This window comes from Sturnus vulgaris, chromosome 16 (assembly GCF_052056855.1).
Source record: "Sturnus vulgaris isolate bStuVul1 chromosome 16, bStuVul1.hap1, whole genome shotgun sequence".
In the NCBI taxonomy this organism is placed as follows: Eukaryota; Metazoa; Chordata; class Aves; order Passeriformes; family Sturnidae; genus Sturnus; species Sturnus vulgaris.
In genome coordinates this window covers 14,459,976-14,480,479 of record NC_142258.1, presented here as the reverse complement: position 1 = coordinate 14,480,479, position 20,504 = coordinate 14,459,976, and the positions used below count along the sequence as shown (strand labels likewise).

Sequence of the window (20,504 nt, the reverse complement as noted above, 5' to 3'; positions counted from 1 at the left end):
CACAAAAAAAACCCTTTACATTTTATGCTATGATCACATGGTTTTCTGGGCGATCAAACATGAGAGTAAATGATTTCTGGTTCAGAGGTTTCACAGAATACCCAGGGCTGGAAGAGACCCACAAGGACCATCAGAGGTTGGTGACTGTGTTGTTCAGGACTGAAATGACTGCTCAGGGGATCACACTGGCACAGTAAAAGTCCTCAAAATGTGAAGTCAAACTCAACTTACTCCCTGGGAAGTTTAAAACTTGCAAATTTCCTCTGTAGATACTTCATAGGCCACAGCTCTGGTAGTTTCGTTGGTGTGAGACAACCCTGAATTTCACTTAGATAAAGAAGAGGGAAATCCTCATGGCTGGAGCTCTGTGCTCTGACACTGAGCACAGCTTGCCCAGGGTCACAGGAGCCCCCTGGGGATAAAACAAACTGCCTAGTATGGCTCCCTGTGCCAAATTCTGAGCTAAATATCCCACGGTTATGGATGGACACTGCATCTGACTTGTCAGTCAGCTAATGCAGCATCCTGTGTGGGAGCACACAGTGCTCTGTGTCCACAACAAACCCTTGTCAGCAGCAGCACTGCTGGCACTCTCTGTGCAGCTTGGGCATGGAGGTGGTAGCTCGAAGGTTGGACTTGATGATCTTGGAGGTCTTTTCCAGCCTTAATGACTCCATGACTCTGAGACTTGAAACCCTGAGCCTCTCTGTGTCACCAGAAGTGACGTTTGCTGGGAAGGAGAGGCAGTGAGGATACCAGCAGTGGTGGAATGTTGGATCCCAGAAATCTGGTGGTTTTGGGCTTTCTGTGCTTTCTGGCACTGACCCCCAGGAGAACACTGCTTTTGACCTGAGGCCTTAGAGACAGCTTCTAAATATGAGTGGTGAAGTAGGAATCACAAGTGTTTAGTGAAGTAAGTGTGTGCTTTCACAAGGTGATGGGTTTTAAATCTGAGGTTTTTATAGTATAGTAATAGGTATAGGACAAGATAGAAGTTTTTGAGCGTTGTCTCTTTGTTCATCTTTCTTCTTCTTCCTTCTTCTTCTTCATGGGTTTCAGGCAGTAGTTTCTGGTTGGTCAGTTAGTGTCACTCTAAGGGTCATGGAAATCTAGTTATTTAGTCAAAAGTATAAATAAGTGTTAATTCTCTATTAAACTGTTTAGCCTTAAAAGACCTTGTAACAGTTGCCTCTGTAACCATTTTTCCTTACTTCTAGCAAGGAGCTGGAAGTGCTGTCATACTGTCTGCACTTTCTGTTAAGATGTAATAAACATCCAAGCCCGAACACGAGAAAAACTGTTTCAATCGTGTTTCTGTTAATCCTGGCTCTAAAGGAAAACAGTCGAGACTGATGACAAACCACTAATGAGGTGGGCAAAGCCCCCGCACCGCTGCCTACAGTGGCAGACAGAGCTTGGCCTGGGGGCTGAGCCCCCGCAGCCCCGGTGCAGCACCGGGCCAGGGCCGGGCCCGCCTGAGGGATCCCCTCACAGCCCCGCCATGGCGGCCGCGCGGCGCACGCGCACCGTCCCCATGGCAACGCTACTCCCGAGCCCCCAGCCCCGCCCCGCTCTCCTGCCCTCACTCACGGCGCCCACCGCCCTGCTCAGCGCCGGGCCGGACCGCGGGCACAGCGAACCGGAGGCACCGGGACAAGCACAGAGCCGGGACAGCGCGGCGGGGCCGCGTCCTCGGGGGCTGCTCGCTACAACCGCCCGCCGCCAGCCTCAACCCCATTGGCTGCCCTGCGCCCCGCCCCTCACTCGGCCTCCTCCCATTGGCCCGGCGCCGCGGAGGCTCCTGGGTGTTGTAGTTCGCCTCCCGGGAAGGTGGGGGTGCTCCCGGCATGCCTTGCGCGGGCGGGACTACTTCCGGCGGCGACGCGCACCGGGGAGCAGGTGAGGGACGGGACGGGACGGGACGGGACGGGACGGGACGGGACGGGACGGGACGGGACGGGACGGGACGGGACGGTGGCACTCCTCGCTGAGGCCGGCCCCGGGCAGTTCCCGTCCTCGGTAGGCCCGTGGCCGTAGCGGTTCCTACCCGCTCGCTGAAGCGTGCGGTGCTGAGGCCGCGTTGCCGGCAGGGCCGCGAGGGGAGCGGGTGCGGGGGTAACGCCCCCGGGCCGTTTCGCTGTGAGGCGTTCGGTAACAGCCGCGTGGCGGCCGCTGGGTCCGCCTCAGGTGCGTTGTGGGGTGACCGGAGCGTGGCCGGGCCGAGCCCTGCGGGTGCCGTGTCCGGCTGCCTTGGCGGGCACAGCCCCTGACAGGGGAAATGTGCTCCCTAATGTGGCTGCTCGAGTGCTTTTGTGCCTCTTACCTCGTTTTTCTGAGGTTGTTTGATGTGCTTGAATGTGCCTGAGGGTGACAGGCTCGTGGTGGAATCACTCAGCTTGGAAAGGACCTTTAAGATCATAGAGTCCAAACATTAAAAGATAAAGAACTTGGTGTATTTTGTGTGTTTTTAACAGACGTGGGTAGAATTGAACTTGAGTGTTATGGGTTCAGGAATGTTTTCTCTCGCCCAGCTCAGGAACCTGCTGTGGTTCCTGCAGCTGTGTTTTGTGCCAGCTGAGTCAGTCAGTCATACACTGCAAAAATGAGACGTTCTGGTTCCTGTTGTTGTGGCTGAGCTGGCAACAATTGCGCCTAAAAAGGGATGTAAAAAGGCTTTTTTTACTCCCTCCAATAAGTTGTTGCTGGATTTAGTGGAAACAGAACTAAGTCAGGAGCAGAAGAAGAGTGTGTTCCTGCTCTGCCTTGGTGGCAGAGTCCTGGGGGCAACCACGATATCAGAAGTCTCTAAAGCTGTTGGAGAATGTCCAAAGGAGGGACACGGGCATGGGGAAGGCTCTGAGGAGCAGCTGAGGGCACTTGGATTGTTCAGCTGGAGAAGGAGACTGAGGGCAGAGCTCAGCAGGGGCTGCAGCTCCAATCTCTGCTCCTTGGGACTGGCACAGGACCAGGGAAGGGCTGGAGCTGGTCCAGGGGAGGTTTAGCTTGGATCTCAGAGGGTGCTGGGCACTGCCCAGGCTCCCCAGGGAATGGGCACGGCCCCGAGGCTGCCAGAGCTCCAGGAGTGTTTGGACAGCACTGCCAGGGATGGACAGGGTGGGATTGCTGGGGTGTCTGTGCAGGGCCAGGAGTGAGACTGCATGATCCCTGGGGGTCCCTCCCCACTCAGAATATTTATTCCATGACTCTCTCTTGTCAATTTGTTGGTTCCGTTGGAACTTCCATGCTTGTGCTGCCTTGGGAGTCCCTATTCTGGGATAGAAGGACACATGTGGATGCCACTTTGCTTGTGGGAGGAGACGTGAGAGAGTGAATTGAGCAGGGCCTGCTGAGGTTGATTAATGGGCAGGGTTGGATTTGTTCTGTGTTGGGGGCTGGTTGCTTCTCAGATCACCTCCCATTTATTGTAGTGTGGCCCTAAGGTGCTTTATTGCTTCAGTTTTCGTACTAAGTTGGTTTTTTTCTCTTCCTTTTGGTTTGCTCAAACAGCAAACTCCAAATCCAGGGCAATGTGGGGTTTGCTGCCTGCTCTGTGCCCCAGCACTGTAGAGCTCTGACCCTGATAAATAGCTGAGTGCCAGTAGACTAAATTAAATAATAAAAATAATAACAGCAACCTCATGGGTGTCATGGCTTGGCCCCAGCTGGTTACTGAAAAAAAAAAAAAGGTACTAAGCTGTTGCTTTTCCTTGGTTCATCCCAGTAGGATGGGGAGGAGAATCAGAAAAGAAAGTAAAAAACCTCATGACTTGAGGTAAGAACAACTTGATTATTGAAACAAAGTAAAATATAATGATAATAATAATTATAATAAGAAAATAAACGCAAAAGAAACTGAAAAGCAACATGGTTGCTCAGCACTTGCTGATTCCCATCCCATATCCAGGCTGTGATTGGCCCCTCCCAGCCACACTCCCCAGTTCCTGTACTGGGAGTGATGTTCTGAGGAATGGAATATCCTTCTGGCCAGTTTGGGTCAGCTCTCCCCTGGCTTCTTGGGCACCTCCATGCTAGCACAGCATGGGAAACTGGGAAGTCCTTGCTTTAGGGTAAGCACTTCAGTGTGTTATCAGCATTCTTCTCATCCTGAATCCAAAACAGCCTGTGCCAGCTGCTGGGAAGACAAAGAACTCTGTCCCAGCTGACAGCAGAGCTGAGGGAGGTCTGTAACAAATGTGAAATGGTAATGGTAATGTCTGTAACAAATGGTCACTGTGCCCCAAAGCAGGGGAACAGCCTGTGAATGGTCTGGAGGTCTTTGTCAAACTTATTCTCAGTAACCCAGTGTCCCTCAGTGCTCTCGTATTTGCTTTGACGGGGATTTTTTTTGTGGGCTTTATATGAAATATTCCATGCTATGACTTGAGCTTCTTAGGTTCTCTGGTGGCTCCCCCATCCCTGGAAGTGTCCAAGGCCAGCTCAGATGGGGTTTGGAGCAAGCAGGGACAGTGGAAGGTGTCCTGCTCATGGCAGGGGGTGGATAGGATGAGCTCTGAAGTCCTTTCCAACCCAAACTATCCTGGTATTCTGTGATATGATGGATTATTATGTATTGGATGCTCGTGTCACATATCCCCTCCAGGCTCCTCCTCTTTGCACAGACAACCCCAATTTTGTTTCATTCAGGTCTTTCCATTTCAGTCCTGAGGGCTCTGATCACTCTTGTTGTCCTGGAGATTGTGAGCAGCTGTCCTCAGGTGCTTGCAAAGCTGACAACCTGTGACATTTCAGAGCTTTAAAAAATAAAAATCAAAAAGCAAATCTGTAGGCAGAGAACAGGGGAGGTGGAGGAGGGAGGCTGGATGTCCTGTCCTTATTGCCCTGCTGACCATGGATCACCTCACCGAGGCTGCATTGGTGACTTGTACCTGAGAGTGGCTGATTCTGACAAGGACCAACCACCTGAGTGGTTTATAATTAATGTACCCAATTAACAAGAAGGGTGGAGAACAAAGCTTCACCTGCACCTAAATGTGCTTCTACAACCTGCCCTGGGTTTTACCTCCTTTCTCTGCCCTTTGACTTTCCTGGGGCAGCTTTAATCTGTTTTAGTGAGAAACTCCTACTTTTCCCCTTATGATCCACTTCAGTCCATTCAGCTCTCCTTATGTTTTTGGTTATGAGGTGTTCAGGCCTTGTGCTCTGCATATTCTTGTCTGAGGCCTCTGGGTCAGTGCTGTACAAATTGCTGCTGTCAGGCAAAGTAGGTGCTTTTACTAAAAGGAAATGGTTTCTTACCAACTGATGAAGTAGAATAGATGGTGCTTTTGTAGTCTTAAGCTGAAGATGAAGTTGGGAGAGAAAGGATCCAGGTAGGAAGTGAAGAGGTAGGAATTAAAGGTGTTTTCTTATACAAATAGAGGCTGGTGCTTGCAAGGCAAAGACTCCCAGTTGCTCAGAAAACAGGAGTATGGTCTTGAAATGTTACAGCTGAGAGAATCTGAGGAGCAACTGCTGCTGACAAGCCTGTTCCTGCTCTTTTATTCCTCACCAGTGCCACATTTGGCATTTGCCTGACCCTAGAATGAATCAAAGGAATTAAACTGGCGAGAAGTTTTTGTGTTGACTTAGCTTATGTAGGCAAAGCCCAGGAGTGCTGTGTGGTGGGCAGTGAGACTGCAGGGAGGGGAAGGCAATTCCCATGGGATTGCCTGGGCTGTGGATCTCCTTCCCTGGAGCTATTCAAGGCCCACCTGGACACAGCCCTGTGTAATGTGCTCAGAGGACCCTGCTTGAGCAGGGAGGTTGGGTGAGATGACACCCAGGGGTCCCTTCCAACACAAACCACTCTGGGATTGTGTGCTGGGGGCTGGATGCTGTGTCCTGGAGCTGAGCAGCTCTTCATGGAGTGGCAGACAAGAACACTCTCCTGTTAGAGGTTCAAATGATTAATCTGCAATCGCTCCCTAAGGCTGGGGCTGGGATGAACCTTTCAGGCAGTCGTGGAGCTGGAGGAGCTGTGTAATTCAGTTGTGTCTGCAGGAGGGGGCTGTGCTCGGATATTGAATGGGAAGGTGTGCTGATGCTCCCAGCGTTTCAGCGTCTGCCAGGATTCACTCAGGTGGGGCTGGGCTGCCTGTGAAGAACTGAAACAATAAATGGTAGAAATAATCTGCTTAAACCTGATGGCAGTGGAGAGTGCACCCTGTTCAGGTGACAGAGTGTTTCTGGGAGCAGTTGTCACTATTAATGACTGTGTCTAAATTAAATCAGGGCCATCCTCTAAAGCAAGACAGTTGGACAAGACCAGGAATGTCTGACACATTAATTCTTAATTCTCTCCCTGCATTATAAGACATGCAGAGCAAGAATTACATCTTTTTGTATAACACTAAGCCTACCTTCAGCTCTTAAATAGATGTTTAGTCTTCTCTTGCCGAGGTTATTCAAATCTGCCTTAGGCATGTTTGGATTAGGCAGGGAGGAAATAAAACCACTGCTTCTGCAATCTTCAAATGAGATATGAAAGCTGTGGGGTTTAGCATTATTGCCTTTTATTTTTCCAGTGTATTGGAATCCCAGAGTTTCCCGCAGCAAGAGAAAACTTCGGCAAAAAAACTTCAGCAAAATCTTCTCAGCAACAGTTATTTCTTCGGGCTGAGGACTCAATCAAAGTCGAGGTAAGAATTTGAAACCCCACACATCCGAGCTGGCCTCACCTTCCTTGGCGCTGCAGTTCTCCGGCGAGCAGGGGCCAGCAGCTGAGTGCCGTGCTGTGTTTGGCTCCTCAGGCCGGGATGTCGGAGCTCAGTGACGAGGCCAGCGAGTCGGAGCTGCTGAGCCGCAGCCTCTCCATGTGGCACGGGGCGGGACACGCGCAGTGCCGGGAAGAGCTGGACGTGCCCCTGGACCTGCACACCGCCTCCTCCGTCGGCCAGTACCAGGTGGTGCAGGACTGCATCCAGCGGTGAGAGAGCGGCTGCGGGGCCACGGCTGGGCTGGGAGAGCCCAAATGAGGGATAGGGGCTCCAGGTGGCTCTGTAAAATGCTGGTTATTGTATCTAAAGGATCCAGCAATTCACGGGTCGTGGGTGACAAGAGCCCAGCCCACAGCGGTCAGCGTCAGCTGTAGGCTCATCCGAAGCCAACTCTAGTTCTGGTTACAATGCATTTTATACTTTTCATTGCAGAGAATCTTAAAACATGGCAACCAATGAACACCTTTACTATTATTACCTTTAGCCTGTCACAACTACTAACATTACCATATTCATGTTACTATTTTCCAATCACAAAGGGTTAGTATGTTACAGTTTAAGCTAGGAGTTTTTTCAGTTTTCTTGCAGTGAAAAATTCTGAGATCTTTTTTCTACTTGCAACATTGGCTTTCTTGTTTGTCTGTGAAAATCTTTCTGCTTGGTAAAGACATCTTTTGTTTGAGGTGGATTTATCCTTTGCTCTAAGTCATAAAAACCCCTTCCAAGTCACTTGCTCTTTGCCTTCTAATTACCCAGTAAGACTGGCCCAGCAATTCTTTTCTTCTATATCAAAACTTGCTATCATGTCTCTTCCTCCTTCAGATTCTACATTCAGAGATATTTCTGTTATACATACATATCTGTGAGACCTTCCTGTCAAATCCTTCTCCTTCCCAACACTGGGTGCCACCTGCTCAGCTGTGGCTGTCACACTGCTCAGGGCAGCAGGGACACATCACTGGGACTCCCAAAGGGTTCTTACAAAGTTTCCAGGGATAAATCTGCTGATAAATCTGCTTAGTGTTTTAGTGGGAGGTGTGTCCTCCCCCGTGTACTAGTGGTGGGTGTTTGTACCACTTAATTAGTGGTTTGTTTTAGGGATTTTTTGCTTTTATTTAGGGTTAAAAAGTACACGAAGGAAATGGAATTTCTTGTGTTTGGGTTTGGTTGTTTATTAAATTTTATTAAAAAGTACAGAGTGTTTAGTAGTACTTCTAGCCATTTGCTAGAAGCAAGGAAAAATGGAAGAGGATTTAGCTTTTACAAGGAGGTTTAAAGTTAACCAGTTTAATAGAGAATTAGCATGTATATTATTTATTTTTTTAACTTAACAATTAAATTTTTATGACTTTTAGTGTGACATTAACTGTTTAACTACAAACTATTACTTGAAATTTATGAAGAAGGAAGATAAATACTGGAACAGACACCACCCAGAATCTTCACATACACTTATTTCACTGCACACTCATGATTTTAACTTCATCACTCAAATTTGGAAGCCTTCTCCAAGGCCTCAGGTCAAAAGTGGTGTTCTCCAGGGGGTCAGTGCCAGAAAGTACAGAAAGCTTTCTGGAAAAACCCAGGTTTCTGGAATCCAACATCCCCATGGCAGGGGGGTGGAATGAGGTGGCCTTTAAGGTCCCTTCTGCCCCAGACCATTGTGTGATTCTGCAGTCTGGGGTAGGCTGTGCTGAGCTGGTAAGAATTCCCATGCAGGCTTCAGTGGTAGATGATAACAGGAGTCTGCAGAAGCCAGCTGTGGTGCTCAGCTCCAGGACAGGAGTTCATGTGACTTCTTTGCTCTGCTCCTTAGTGGAGACCTGGATTTGAACCAGAGGAACTGTGGGGGCTGGACCCCACTCATGTACGCTTCCTACATCGGCCACGACAACATCGTGCACCTGCTGCTGGAAGCAGGAGTCAACGTCAACATCCCCACCCCTGAAGGCCAGACTCCCCTCATGCTGGCCTCCAGCTGTGGCAATGAGAGTGTTGCTTACTTCCTTCTGCAGGTGTGTATCCCATAAAAAACAGGGAAAGCCACAGCACGTGGTTTAAATGCTCAGGGTGGGATTATCCACGAGCTGCCACTTTGTGTTCTGTTGTGAGTTCTGCTTCGTGCTGGGATTTAATTTAAACTCCTGTGTCCCAGCATGGAGGGGCAGTGGCTGAAAGCCTGAGCAGAGCAGATGCACTGAGCAATATTGTTGGTTCTCTTACAGCAAGGGGCAGAGCTGGAGATGAAAGACATTCATGGCTGGACTGCCCTGTTCCACTGCACCAGCGCTGGGCACCAGCAGATGGTCAAGTTCCTACTGGAGAATGGGGCAAATGCCAACTGCAAGTAAGGAGGAATCTGTCATTTCATTGTCATTTGTCATTCAGTGTGAAAGCAGCAGCTGGCAGATGAGCACACTCCAACAGACACCTGCTTTAATCTTCCCTCTGTACCTTAGGCTGTGTGGCACAGCTAATACAGGGACAGGTGACCTGCAAACTGAATTGAAATCTGCCCAAGCTGTCACTGTTTATTAAACTAAGATCGAGGGAAATTAGATTTACTGCTTGTTTAATTATCAGCTAAACACTGACACCTCGTGAACTCAAGTGCACTTCATAAGTCTTTCTATTGATTATTTTATATATTCAGAATTCAGATTGGTTTTTGAAGTGTGCCCTGCATTCCAATACCATGCCTTGGGGACCACCACACATTTATGTACATGGAATTGCCTGAGGACAACAAGAGGTTCTTGCTTTATTAGCTCCTGCAAAACTGATTTTGGGCTCTTAAAGGCAGATCTGCAGCTGGAAGAGTAATCTGTTACTGTGCAGCCAATTTAGGAGCACTGAATCTCTACAGGGAGTTACAGGACAGCCAGTACATCATAGAGTCTGTGATCAGCAAAGGTTGAAGGGTGGAAATGCTCTGTTAGGGAATAGCAAAAGTGCAGCACAGTTCAACTGTGGTTATACCAGTCTGTGTGTTCTCTCCCCAGGGAGCCAGTGTATGGATACACACCTCTGATGGAAGCAGCTGCTTCTGGCCATGAGATAATTGTTCAGTACCTTCTCAATCATGTAAGTGTCCTGACAGTTCTCTGTGTAGCTGAAAGTCTCTGGTTCCAGCCCTCAGAGGAGCTACCACAAATTTAACACTGCCAAGAAAGAGCATGATGTCATGTTTGCTTCTTGATGACAGTCACCTCTGAAGTCCCAGACTTTTGGGACTGTTTTCAGAGTATCTGCTTCCTGCAGGCTGGTACCACACTGGCCTTGCAGGAGTAGGAGTGAGGTCTGACTGCCCAGATTTAACTGAATAATGACTGAATTAGAAAACAACTGAAGCTGTAATTTTTCAGTTCTATTTACAGGCTAGCATGCTCAGGCTAGTGAGCATCTGCATCCAAAAGCTCATGAGCATGCAGGGCTCTTACACAGTTTTGTTTTAATCCCATTTGACTGGTCCAGCTTACTGCCAGAAGGAGGCAGCAATACAAAACACTTCAGATCAAACAAACCAATTCCCAGTGGCAATGCACAAGAGCCCTGGGCTATTTGGCATTCAGGAATTGGAGATAACTGGAAAGGCACTCAGGGTATTAGTGCAGCTTGAACTGTTTGTCAAAGGTGAGCCTGTAATGCTGATGGAGGAGCTGAGGCAATGTTGGGGATTTTTTTAATACACATATTTCTTTTTTACACTGCTCTGCCATGTGCACTCAAACAGGTATTTTTTTTTGCAGGGAGTGAAGGCAGATGTCAGAGATAACACTGGAGCCACAGCACGGACCCTGGCCATGAAGTATGGCCACACCAAGATTGTGGGGCTCATAGATTTGCATGCAGCCCCAGTGCCCAAGGTCTTCTGCAGAGGTCCAGGTAACAGATTTTTGACCTTTTTCATTTTAAAATGGAGCCTGAAGTGAGGTTTGATAGTTTGGAAGTATGTTATGCTGTGTAGATGGGGTAGTGCTGCCTGGTCTATCCTGAAAATTCCAGCATTTTTGAGGATGGAAGAGGCATAAATCCAACAGCTCTTGTCTGTTGGCCCCTTTCTGACCTAGGTTAGCTGTTTCACCTTCACTTTTTAACATTTCCCTTTTTCTTTCCACTGCATTTATAGGACAGTAGCAAGTAAAGCAGGCAAATGACTTCCTGTGCTGCTAACAACCTGTGTTTGAACTACAGGCAACTATGAGGAGCTGAGTTCTTCAGATGAATCATGTTCTGCTCCCCAGAGACAGAGACCTGCTCGTAGAACCAAGGGTCCCAGCATCCATGAGGGGCCCCAGGCCTTGGCCAAGATCACAGCAGTTGGGATTGGGGGAAGGAAGCAGTCTTGCTATGGTGAGGACAGTTGGGAACCTGAGGGACAGTCCTCTGAGACCTCAAATGCGCTGCAGCTGTTCCTGCTAGCCATTTTTAATCTGTTTGGGGTTTGTGTGTGGTTCATACAGAACAAAGATAGTTTTGTATGAAGATGTTCACTGTCCAGTGTCTGGGTTAGAAGGAAAACCTCCTGAACTCTTTTGTAAAGGTTGGATATTGATGAGTGGAATACTTTTCTGCTCTCACCTCAATTACTGTTCCCTTGACTCTTGAGAACAGTTCAGTTTCCCTTTTTTTGAGGCAGGCTCAATTTGAGAGCCTTTCTGGAGCTGATGTTAGGGAGGTGCTAGGAGTGGCCAAGAAATCGTTGATCATGAGAGTGAACTTGTGAGTTTTGCCTTCCCTGATGCTTGAAATGCTTCTAAAAATGAAATTGCAAAACCTTTGCAATAAACCAAGAGAAAGGTGATCCCAGTTCAAGCATCCTGGATGCAGTGCTAGGAGGTTTGTTTTACTGTGTGTCATAGGTATTTCTCAGACTGGTTGCCTGGAATTACCAAGATTATGGACTTGAAAGCATGTTCAAAGCTCAGTTCATTCTCTTAAACACAAATATTATCCCCCAGGCTGTATTGGAATGATACTGTCAGCTTCTTAAATGCCAGAGGGATGCTCCTGGTATTTTAGCACAGCTGGGGGTTGGTTCTGCAGGGTGTGCAGGGCTGCTCTCCTAAGCAGCTGTTTCTCCTCTTTCATAATCTGGCTATAAAGAGGAGAGGGAGGTGCTGGAAGCTGCTGTTTAAGGTACATCTCTGCTATGAAGTTTCTCTGGCTTTCTTTCAATGGAAGCATGTAAATGAAGTACATGTGCTGTGGGGTCATGTGAGGGAACTGCAGGAACCTGCATTTTTCAGGTGCTCTCTGTGTTTTTTAGAATGAAATTTGTCAGCTGTGAGCACAGTCTCTCATTTTGGTTATTTCAGATCCTGAATTGGTTACATTTTCTGCAGCAGCCTCCCTGATTAACTCGCATCCTAATCCCTGTTCTCCCTTGTGTTGCACACAGAGCAGGTGCCCCCTCAGGGCTATGTCACCTTCAGCAATGATGGCAGCTGTGAGTCAGGTGTCATCAGGAACAGGGATGTCACCTCTCCCATCAACGAGCTGGATGTGGAGAGCAGCAGCAGCAGGGGTAAGTCAGTGCCTCAGAAATGGGCCAGCTTCAGTGCACACCTGGGGGTGAGTCCAGGCCTTGGCTTCCCTTCCCACTAAGATGCTGAGACTGGGGTGTCTCTCCTGAGGGAAGGCTGGGATGGTTTAGCTACAGAAGATAAAGGTCAGTGTGGTAATTTCATCAATCTGTACAAATAATCTGAAAGAGGGTGGGAAGAAGACAGAGCATGGCTGTTGCCAGAAGTGTCTGGTGACAAACAGACTTGGGGAAAGATGAGTGCTGGGGATCAGATGTGAAATCTCTGCCTCAGGGTTATCTTGTATCCTGAGTGCTGCATGTGAAGCCTTGCTCTGGATCTCCCCTTCCTTTATACGTCCAGGAGGTTTTTCTGGTAACTGTAACAAAACCAGAATGTAATCAAGTTGTTAATTCAACTTTTTTTTCCTGTTCCTTTCCAGAGGATAGTGCTTTGTCCAGCAACAGCTTGGGGACTGTCAGGAGCAGCAGCAGCAGCAGTGAATGCCTAATTAGAGTCCCGGGAGTCAGCAGTGAAGGCTCCTTGGAAAGCAATGAGGTGGATTTCCCGTTTTCTGCCTTCAGCTTGGCCTGTGCTTTCACCCTTGAGTGACTCCCACAGGAGCCTGTAGGACCAGGCTGGGTGAGGGAATGCTGTTCCAGGGACGGGAAAGCCAAAGAAGGGGAAGAGGTTGGAGGTCACTCAGCTCACATGGGTCAGGGCAGCTCTGGGGCTGCAGTGCAAAAGGGCTTTTAGGTCTTGGCGTCTGCATTTGTTAGCCCCCCCTGATCCTGACATCTCTGCACAATCATCCCTTACATTCTGTGGGTGTTTTTTCCCTTTTCCAGGACTCTGACCATGCCAACAGCCCCCCGAGTCGGAAACAAGCCAAGAGCTTCAAGGGCAAGGCCCGCTACAGCAACAGTGACAGCCACTGCCTGGGGAATGCTGGGGGCTGCAGCCAGCACCTGGTCCTTCCTGAGCCCCCAGCCTACACAGGGCCCCAGGTAACCACAGACTTGTCCTGCAGGCTCTGTCACTGTACCGGGCCTGGGAGGCTTTTCCAAGGTCACCGAAACACTTGGCATTCCAAACCTCTGCCCCAACTTAAATGCTTGTGAAATGGCAATTTCTTGTAGAGGAGCTGTCTGCTGAGATGCACATGTTGCTTGGGGGGTGTCCTAGACCCTTCAGCCTGTGGGTGTGCCATCAAACCTGGCAGTGGAGTGGGGGCTGGGGTAGCTGGTTCTGTGTCATTCTGCTCTGCACTTGTCAGAAGAGGCCATGGCTGCAGCAGAGCCAGTCCTGGTGTGTGACTGTGGAGAAGAGCAGGGAACCATGGGAAGTCGTGGTTGCTACTGGAACCCAGAAAGGTGTTACAACAGCACAAGGAAGCAGATATTCATGACTAGGAGGAATGGTGATGCTTTTGTTGTGAGGGTGTAAATAAGCTTGTTTTGTCGGGGCTGCAGGATCTGGCAACATTCCTTGAGGAGATTGGGTGCCTGAAGTACCTGCAGGTGTTTGAGGAGCAAGATGTGGACCTCAGGATTTTCCTGACCCTCACAGAGAGTGACCTGAAGGAAATAGGCATCACGTGAGTGTCTGTCCTGTCCTTCCCAGCCTTCCCCTACAAACCATGGCCAGCCTGCTCAGGAAGGTCTAGCTGGGGAGCACTGCTCTCTTCTGGCTGCCTCCCACACAACTTGACATGCCCATGTCCACACTCCTCCTTCTGGAGCTACCTTGGAGAGACCAGGACACTGCGGAGGGGCTCAGGGACAGGTGGTGCAGGGCTTTGACCCCTGTCTGTTCCATCCCCCCAGGCTGTTTGGCCCCAAGAGGAAGATGACGTCGGCCATCGCGCGCTGGCACAGCAGTGCCCGCCCGCCCAGCGACGCGCTGGAGCTGGCCTATGCTGATCGGCTGGAGGCAGAGATGCAGGAATTGGCCATCCAGCTGCACAAGGTGAGGCTGCTGTGAGCTCCTCAGGGCCCCACACCTTCCCTGCAGGAAAGTGATCAGTGCTGTGTTTTTGTTGAGCCTCTGATGTTTTTTCCTTCACCTCAAGCCACAGCGTGTAGTGGACATGCTTGGTGTCAAGTGCACCATAAGTACAGCTTACCCACTCCTCATCCTCTGTGCTCCTTTGTGTCTGTTTCCCATCCAACTGAGAGCTGCAGGAATCAAATCTCTCCTCTTGCCTAGCAGTGTCATTTTTATGAAGTTGTGCAGCCATCAGTGAACAGACAAGTTTGGGAAATTTGGATTCACAAGTAACTTTGTAAACAGAGAGGAAGGGGGAATTGTAACTGTGGGGCTGGGTTTAGTGTGGAGAGATCTGTACTCAGTGTGTGAGCTTCATCCAGCCTCCTTTCCCACTGCAAAGGAACACTCTGGCTGCTTAAGGCATTAAAATAGCAGGGACTCGAGAGCAGCAGGTGTGAGATGCTCAGTGCTCCCAGGCTGATCCCCAGTGTGCTCTGCTGCAGAGGTGTGAAGAGGTGCAGATGATGAAGGGCCAGGTGTGCCAGGAGCAGAAGCTGCGTGCAGTGGCTGAGAGCTGTTTGATGGAGCGGGATGAGACCTGGAATGCCATCCAGTGCCAGCTGGGAGAGGCTCAGGCCATCACCAAAGATGCTGGAGTCCTGCTGGATCAGATCATGTGAGTCATTCCCACTGAGACTGCTGGGCAATGGGATTTGGGGTCACATTGGCAGCCTTACAGGTGATGCTCAGGGTAAGGCAGGAGAGCTCACCCAGCACCTGAACACATTTGGATCCTGCCACAGCCACATGTGAAGCTTGGGCCAGATGCATGAGCTGGAAGTGGCCTTTTTGGGGGTGCTGAGTGCTCCTGTTTCAACCAGAAGCAGCCAAAAGGCTGAGGCTGTGCTTATCCAGTGCCCAGGGTAAAACTTGGTGGTCAGGTGAATCCAAAAAGGAGATTTTAACCCATACCCTACCAAATGATGTGCAGTGACTCGCAAGTGAAGACCTTTTCTTGCTTTGTGACAGCTGGCAGAATAATCTGAATAACCTCTTGACACTCCTTTTATGATGCTTTTCTTTGTGCCCCAGTTGGACTCCTGTCATGGGCCTTGTTCTGTCCAGTGATACAACAGGGACATCCCTGAAAGTGGCCTAAATCCTGCTGCTTATGGATCCGAGCCCAAGGGAGTGGGGTTTGCTTGCTGCCAAGCCAGGGTGAGCTGAAGGTGGATCCAGAAGCTCAGCAGAGCAATAATCCCAGTGCCAAGGGCAGAGCCTGGCTTTTCTCCCTAGCTGAGGAGCTGAGGCTGCTGTAGAAGGGCCCTGCCATGCTCTGAATGTACACTGCTTGAATTGGTGATGACAGCCTGAGATCCTGGCTGTCCTAGGTTGTTTCCTTAGAGGAAATATTAGAAACCTTGGATTGGGCCTGATTCTCACACAGCCCCTAGCTTGGGCTTCCTACTGCTCACCCCAGCCCCTCCTTGTCTTGTTCCCCCCAGAGCCCCTCTGTGCCCGGGGCAGAGCTGGCTGTGGCTGCAGATGGGGAGCAGAGCTGGGAGCTGAGCAGCGCCAGCGCCCCGAGCTTGTGCTGAGGCACCCCTTCCTCTTGCCAGGAAGCAGCAAGGAGCAGGTTGTGCCCCAGGGCCTTAGAGGCGCTGCCCCACGCAGGTACTGCAGTGCAGGAGTGTGCAGTGTCCCCCCCAGCGTGTCCCTGATGGCCTTGGTGTGTTTGGCAGGAGCTGCCAGGCAGAGCTGTCATCGCGGCTGGCCCCGGAGCGCGCGGGCGATGGAGACGCGCGGCAGCAGCACGGCACCGGGGAGAGCCGGCGGCCTGGGGAGCGCCCAGGTGAGAGCAGCTCCAGCTGCAGGGGGGCAGTGAGCACCAGGAGAGCCCAGGGCAACCCCCCTGCTTGTCTTCCCTTGCTGGAAGTCAGTTGGGAATGGATGAACAGCCAAACTCTTAGAGCGAGTTTAATTCTCGCTCAGGAGAACCGTTTAAAACTCTCAGAGCATTTGGAGTGGAACTTGCAGAGTTTCTCAGCAAGTTTTGGGGTCTGGCAGGTATTTGTTGCTAAAAATGCCACGCTGTAGCACAGGCCTCAGTGGCAGCCCTGCTTCAGAGACCTGTACTTCAGGCTCCTTACCACCCTGTGCACTAGAGCAGGGTCTGAGCAGATGTAGTTGATTCCCTAACCCACTTTGGGGATTTTGCTGTTGGATCTGTGGGACAAACCCCTGTGGCTGGGCAGGCCTGACCCAGCAGCTCCTTATCCCTAGGAGTTGGTAAATGATCTCTGGAAGTGCTCAAGGCCAGGCTGAAGGGAAGTTGGAACAATCTGGTCTAGTGTAAGGTGTCCCTGTCCATGGCAGGGGGTGGAATGGGATGGGCTTTAACGTCCTTTGCAGCTCAAACCATCCCATGATGCTGAGATTCTCTGATCTTGCTGCCTGTGACATGTTCCTAGTGAGACAAGTGTAGATCCTGCTGATTTATGTCTGATACATTTAATCCCTTTGAGGTTCTCTTAATAAACAACCCAGCCAGTCTAAAAATGTAAATTCCAAAGTGGTAGAATTGCCAGAAAACTCCTCAGTTTGGCACAGACAGCTCCAGCTCTTTTCCTCTGTGATTCAGAACCCCCAACTGGAATCCCTTTGGTTGGGGATGCTTCCCAGCAGCACCATTCCCTTGTGTGCTCTGTCCCAGAGGGCTGCAGATGGATTAACTGTGTCCCTGTCCTTGCAGTGCTGGAAGGATGGCCACCTTCCCTGAAGTCCCTGAGCTTGCCTGAGCTGTCAGCTGTGCTGGAGGAGTGTGTGGGAGAGATGGGTAAGGTGGGAAGGACTCTGGGCATGTGGAGGGACTGTTGTGCTGGGGGGGCATGGCTGGGTGGGGTTTGGTGGTTTGGAGTGGTTGTTGGGAAAGACCCCACAGTCCCTGCTGGTTCAGGGAAGTCTCCAGACTCTGGAGTTGGTGCTGTTCTTGCTGCAGATCTTGGGCTCTGCATCATCCCCTGGTGACAGGTCCAGGCTGAGAGGTGGGGGTGGAGGGTGGTCCTTGCCCCTCCTGCTCAGTGTTGAGCTGCTGGAAATAATTCCCTAATCCTGTATCCTGGTCTCCTGGTGACAGGAAATTGCCCCAGCAACTTGCAGACAGTAGAGACACCCCTGTTGTCAGAGCAGGAAGGCAGCACAGCAGTGGCTGAGTGCAGCCTGTTCTTTCCTGCTTCCTGGCCCCTTCCTAATGCTGCTTTTTCCCTTTGGTTTGTCCTCAGGAAAAGCTCTGCAGACTGTGACTCAAAACCTCCAAAGGCTCCAAGCCCTTGGGCAGAGCGGGCAGAGCTGGCCAAAGCCATAACAGAGCCAGGAGGGTGAGTGGGAACAACTGCCCTGCCCAGCCCCGGGCTGTGGCAGCGAGGGGACGCCGTCCCTCAGTGCCCAGAGCTTGCTCAGAGCCCACACACCAGGGCTGGGCTCTGCCTCGTCCTTGTGTGCCCTCTGGTTGGCTCTCCCTTTGGGAAATCCACATCCCCCTTGTCCCTTTGTCCCTCCAGAGGGTGACTGTCCCTTTCTCCTGGTGGCTGCAGGAATACTGACGTCGGGTGACTGTTCCACCCGGAAGCTGAGTGTGCCTGGGACAGGGAGCACGGGGCCGTGCCGAGGCCACCGCAGCTGGCAGGACATGGAGGAGGCCGTGGCCACCAGAGAGCACAGCTGGGAGGATGAGGGACAGCAGAGGACAACAACCAGGCCTGACTCAAGGCTCCCAGGATCTCTGTTTGAAAGGTTTAGGTTTGGAGGAGAAGCTCCAAGCTTGGAAGTTTTATCTGCCTTAAGCTTCCTGCAGCCCTTGTTGTTCAGGTCTGGGTGGTGGTAGAAAGGTGGCAGTTGTACACAGCAACCAATTCATTTCTTTTTTCTGCATCCCAAGCTCCCCAGGGCCTCTGAAACGTGTCCCTGGCTCCTCCTGTGCCATGGGGATTGGCCCAGAGAACGGATCTGAGGCCATAAAGAAGGCAGTTTGTTGTGATGGGGTGAAGGGAGTGGAGTTTGATGTTTGGCTCTTTGAGCTGCAGTGGAGCTCAAAGTGCAGCCCCTTTCCTAGTTGGAATGTCTGCTCTACTGCCACCCCAGATCTGGGCTTCAAAGCCTGTTCCTCCAATCAGCCCACTCTGGTTCACTTCGGGTTCTTGCTGTCCTCAGGGGCTGGGTGTGATCACGTTGGTGGTTTAGGAATGGCATTCACTGAAACATTCCCAACTCACCCATTCCCCTCCTCCCCTCCCCTGGGGTGGGATGGAGAGGAGAACTGGAGGTACAAAAGGTGAAGATCACTGGTAGAAATAAAAGCATTTCACTGGAAACAGCAATGAGATAAGGAACAGGATAGCAACAACAGTAATGAAAGTGTAAGGACAGGTCCTGGTCCTGCAGAAATGAATCCTGTGCTGGCCAGAAGCAGGACATCACTGTTACTCCATCCCCCAGAACTTGGCTTTGTGGTCGGTGCTTTATGGCAGAGATCATTGGTCTGGTTTGCCAGGGCCAGGATCCCAGCAATGCAGATGTTCCCCTGGAAAGACAGGAGAGAGAAGGAAGAACTGGGACTGTTGAACTTCCAATGCTTCTGGCAAGCAGGGGAACACCAGGACAGCAGAGCAGGAGCAGGGAGAGCTCTGTGCCCCGTGGGAGGTGGGCAAAGGAACCACAGCCCAGATGGAGCTGTGGTGCCAGGCTTTGCTCCTCAGCACTGCTGCCTTTGATGTGCAGGCTTTGTGTTGGGACTTGGTTCTGCCAGGGCATTCTTGGGTGGGCACTGCCCAGGACAAGCTGTGCAGGAAGAGGCTGCCCTGTCCCTGGGAGTGGGTGAGGAGTCTGGGGCCAGGGACCGTGGTGTAAAGTGGTTTCCAGTGACTCTATTTTCCCTTTTATTCCTGAATCCTATAAGGGGGAAAAACACAATCAAAATCTGAAGTCTGTGAGTGATGGCCTTGATGAATCAGGACAAGTCCCTTTGGGGAGAGGATAGAACTGTGTTCCTTCTGGTTTTTGGACCTTGGGCATAGATCCTAAATATAAAAGCTCACCCAGCTCCATCTTTTCAGCTGGTCACCCCTTCTGATGAGCTGCCAGAGTCCCTTTAGGCAGGGGTGACAAATGGTCTGTCTGCCTGCAGTGTCTGTGCTTCCTGGGGCCAGCCTCTGTCCCAAACCAGGCAGGTATGGCCCTCTCAGCTGTGACCCCCTGTGCCTGGAAGTGTCCCTCCCTCTGGGTGCTGCCTCCTGCTCAGTACAAGGCACTGTTTTTTCATCTAGAGCAAATGCCAAGGAGCACGTGGGCACCCAGTACCAGCTGCAGGAGCTTCACCCTGCAGAGTTTGGATGAGGTGGAGGGAGTTCTCCTCATGCAGCACCCTAGGAAACTCCTCAGAGGGCAGAGGCTGTGCTGGGAAGTGTTCAGGGCTTTGTCCCACATTCCTGTCCCTGGAGGAAGGAGGGGATTGCCAAGGTCTCTCCCTAACCGTGGTGGTGCCTCTGGCTGCAGTAGCACAGACTTGTTCGTGGTATTTCCTTGAAATTAAGGCAAAGTTCCCAAAAAAATCTAAAGGGAAGAAGGGCCTGGGGGCAGCTGGAGAGCCAAGGAAGCCCTGGCTCAGCAGTGCCTTCAGAGTGGGGGGCTGTGCAGAGCAGTGGCTGGAAGGTGACTGTAGGGATTTGGGGCTGGCTTTGCTAAGTCTGAGGCTGAAATAAAGGGGGCTGGGGGGATTAACATGATCTATCCACTAGATTAGAATGCCTGGGAAAAGGGGGGAAGAGTGTGTGTGAAGGGAAAAAGCCCCAAACAGCTGCTGCAGGAGCCCAGGTGTAAAGGCTTCACAAGGGGCTAGCAGGAAGGGGGATCTTCTACAACAGAATATCCCTGAGGAGGCAATTCCTTAACTGCAGGATGTGAAGCAGCATTCCTGTGCAGGCTCTGGGAGTCTGGTGCTACCCTAAAGTCTGAGGAAAAGTAGACTTGGATAAATGAATAAAAGCTGAGATGCCTGTGTGTGGTGTGTGGGTTTCTCTGGAGGGAGCTGGGCAATCATGAATAAGTTCCCTGATTTATTGCAGGACAAGGAGGAATGCACACAGGCTCAGGGGATTGGGATCCCAGCACTGCCTCCATGGGGGATGGGGGGATCCCGTGGGCACTGCTGGAGTGAGTCCAGAGGAAGCCACAGCGATATTCCAATCCAAGGGCTGGAGCCAGGCTCAGAGAGCTGGCT

At 51.0% G+C, this 20,504-nt stretch overlaps 1 protein-coding gene across 1 annotated transcript; it reads left to right on the top strand.

The window, feature by feature from the left end:
- Window positions 1–1,829: 1,829 nt before the first annotated feature.
- Window positions 1,830–20,284, top strand: ANKS3 (ankyrin repeat and sterile alpha motif domain containing 3). The gene is made up of 18 exons (XM_014888559.2): window positions 1,830–1,899; window positions 6,525–6,638; window positions 6,750–6,925; window positions 8,533–8,731; window positions 8,942–9,063; window positions 9,719–9,800; window positions 10,466–10,601; window positions 10,911–11,069; window positions 12,118–12,243; window positions 12,684–12,799; window positions 13,090–13,248; window positions 13,714–13,838; window positions 14,068–14,209; window positions 14,734–14,906; window positions 15,973–16,082; window positions 16,983–17,066; window positions 17,512–17,607; window positions 17,824–20,284. Exons 3-17 carry the CDS (start codon window positions 6,756–6,758, stop codon window positions 17,592–17,594), a joined length of 1,986 nt encoding a protein of 661 aa, XP_014744045.1. The 5' UTR covers window positions 1,830–1,899; window positions 6,525–6,638; window positions 6,750–6,755; the 3' UTR covers window positions 17,595–17,607; window positions 17,824–20,284.
- Window positions 20,285–20,504: the final 220 nt, after the last annotated feature.

Coding starts and splice junctions, on each gene's coding strand:
- ANKS3 (XM_014888559.2), top strand. CDS start 6,756: ATGTCGGAGCTCAGTGACGAGGCCAGCGAGTCGGAGCTGCTGAGCCGC. Junction 9,064..9,718: donor GGGGCAAATGCCAACTGCAA/GTAAGGAGGAAT, acceptor TTCTCTCCCCAG/GGAGCCAGTGTATGGATACA. Junction 13,249..13,713: donor CAGCCTACACAGGGCCCCAG/GTAACCACAGAC, acceptor TCGGGGCTGCAG/GATCTGGCAACATTCCTTGA.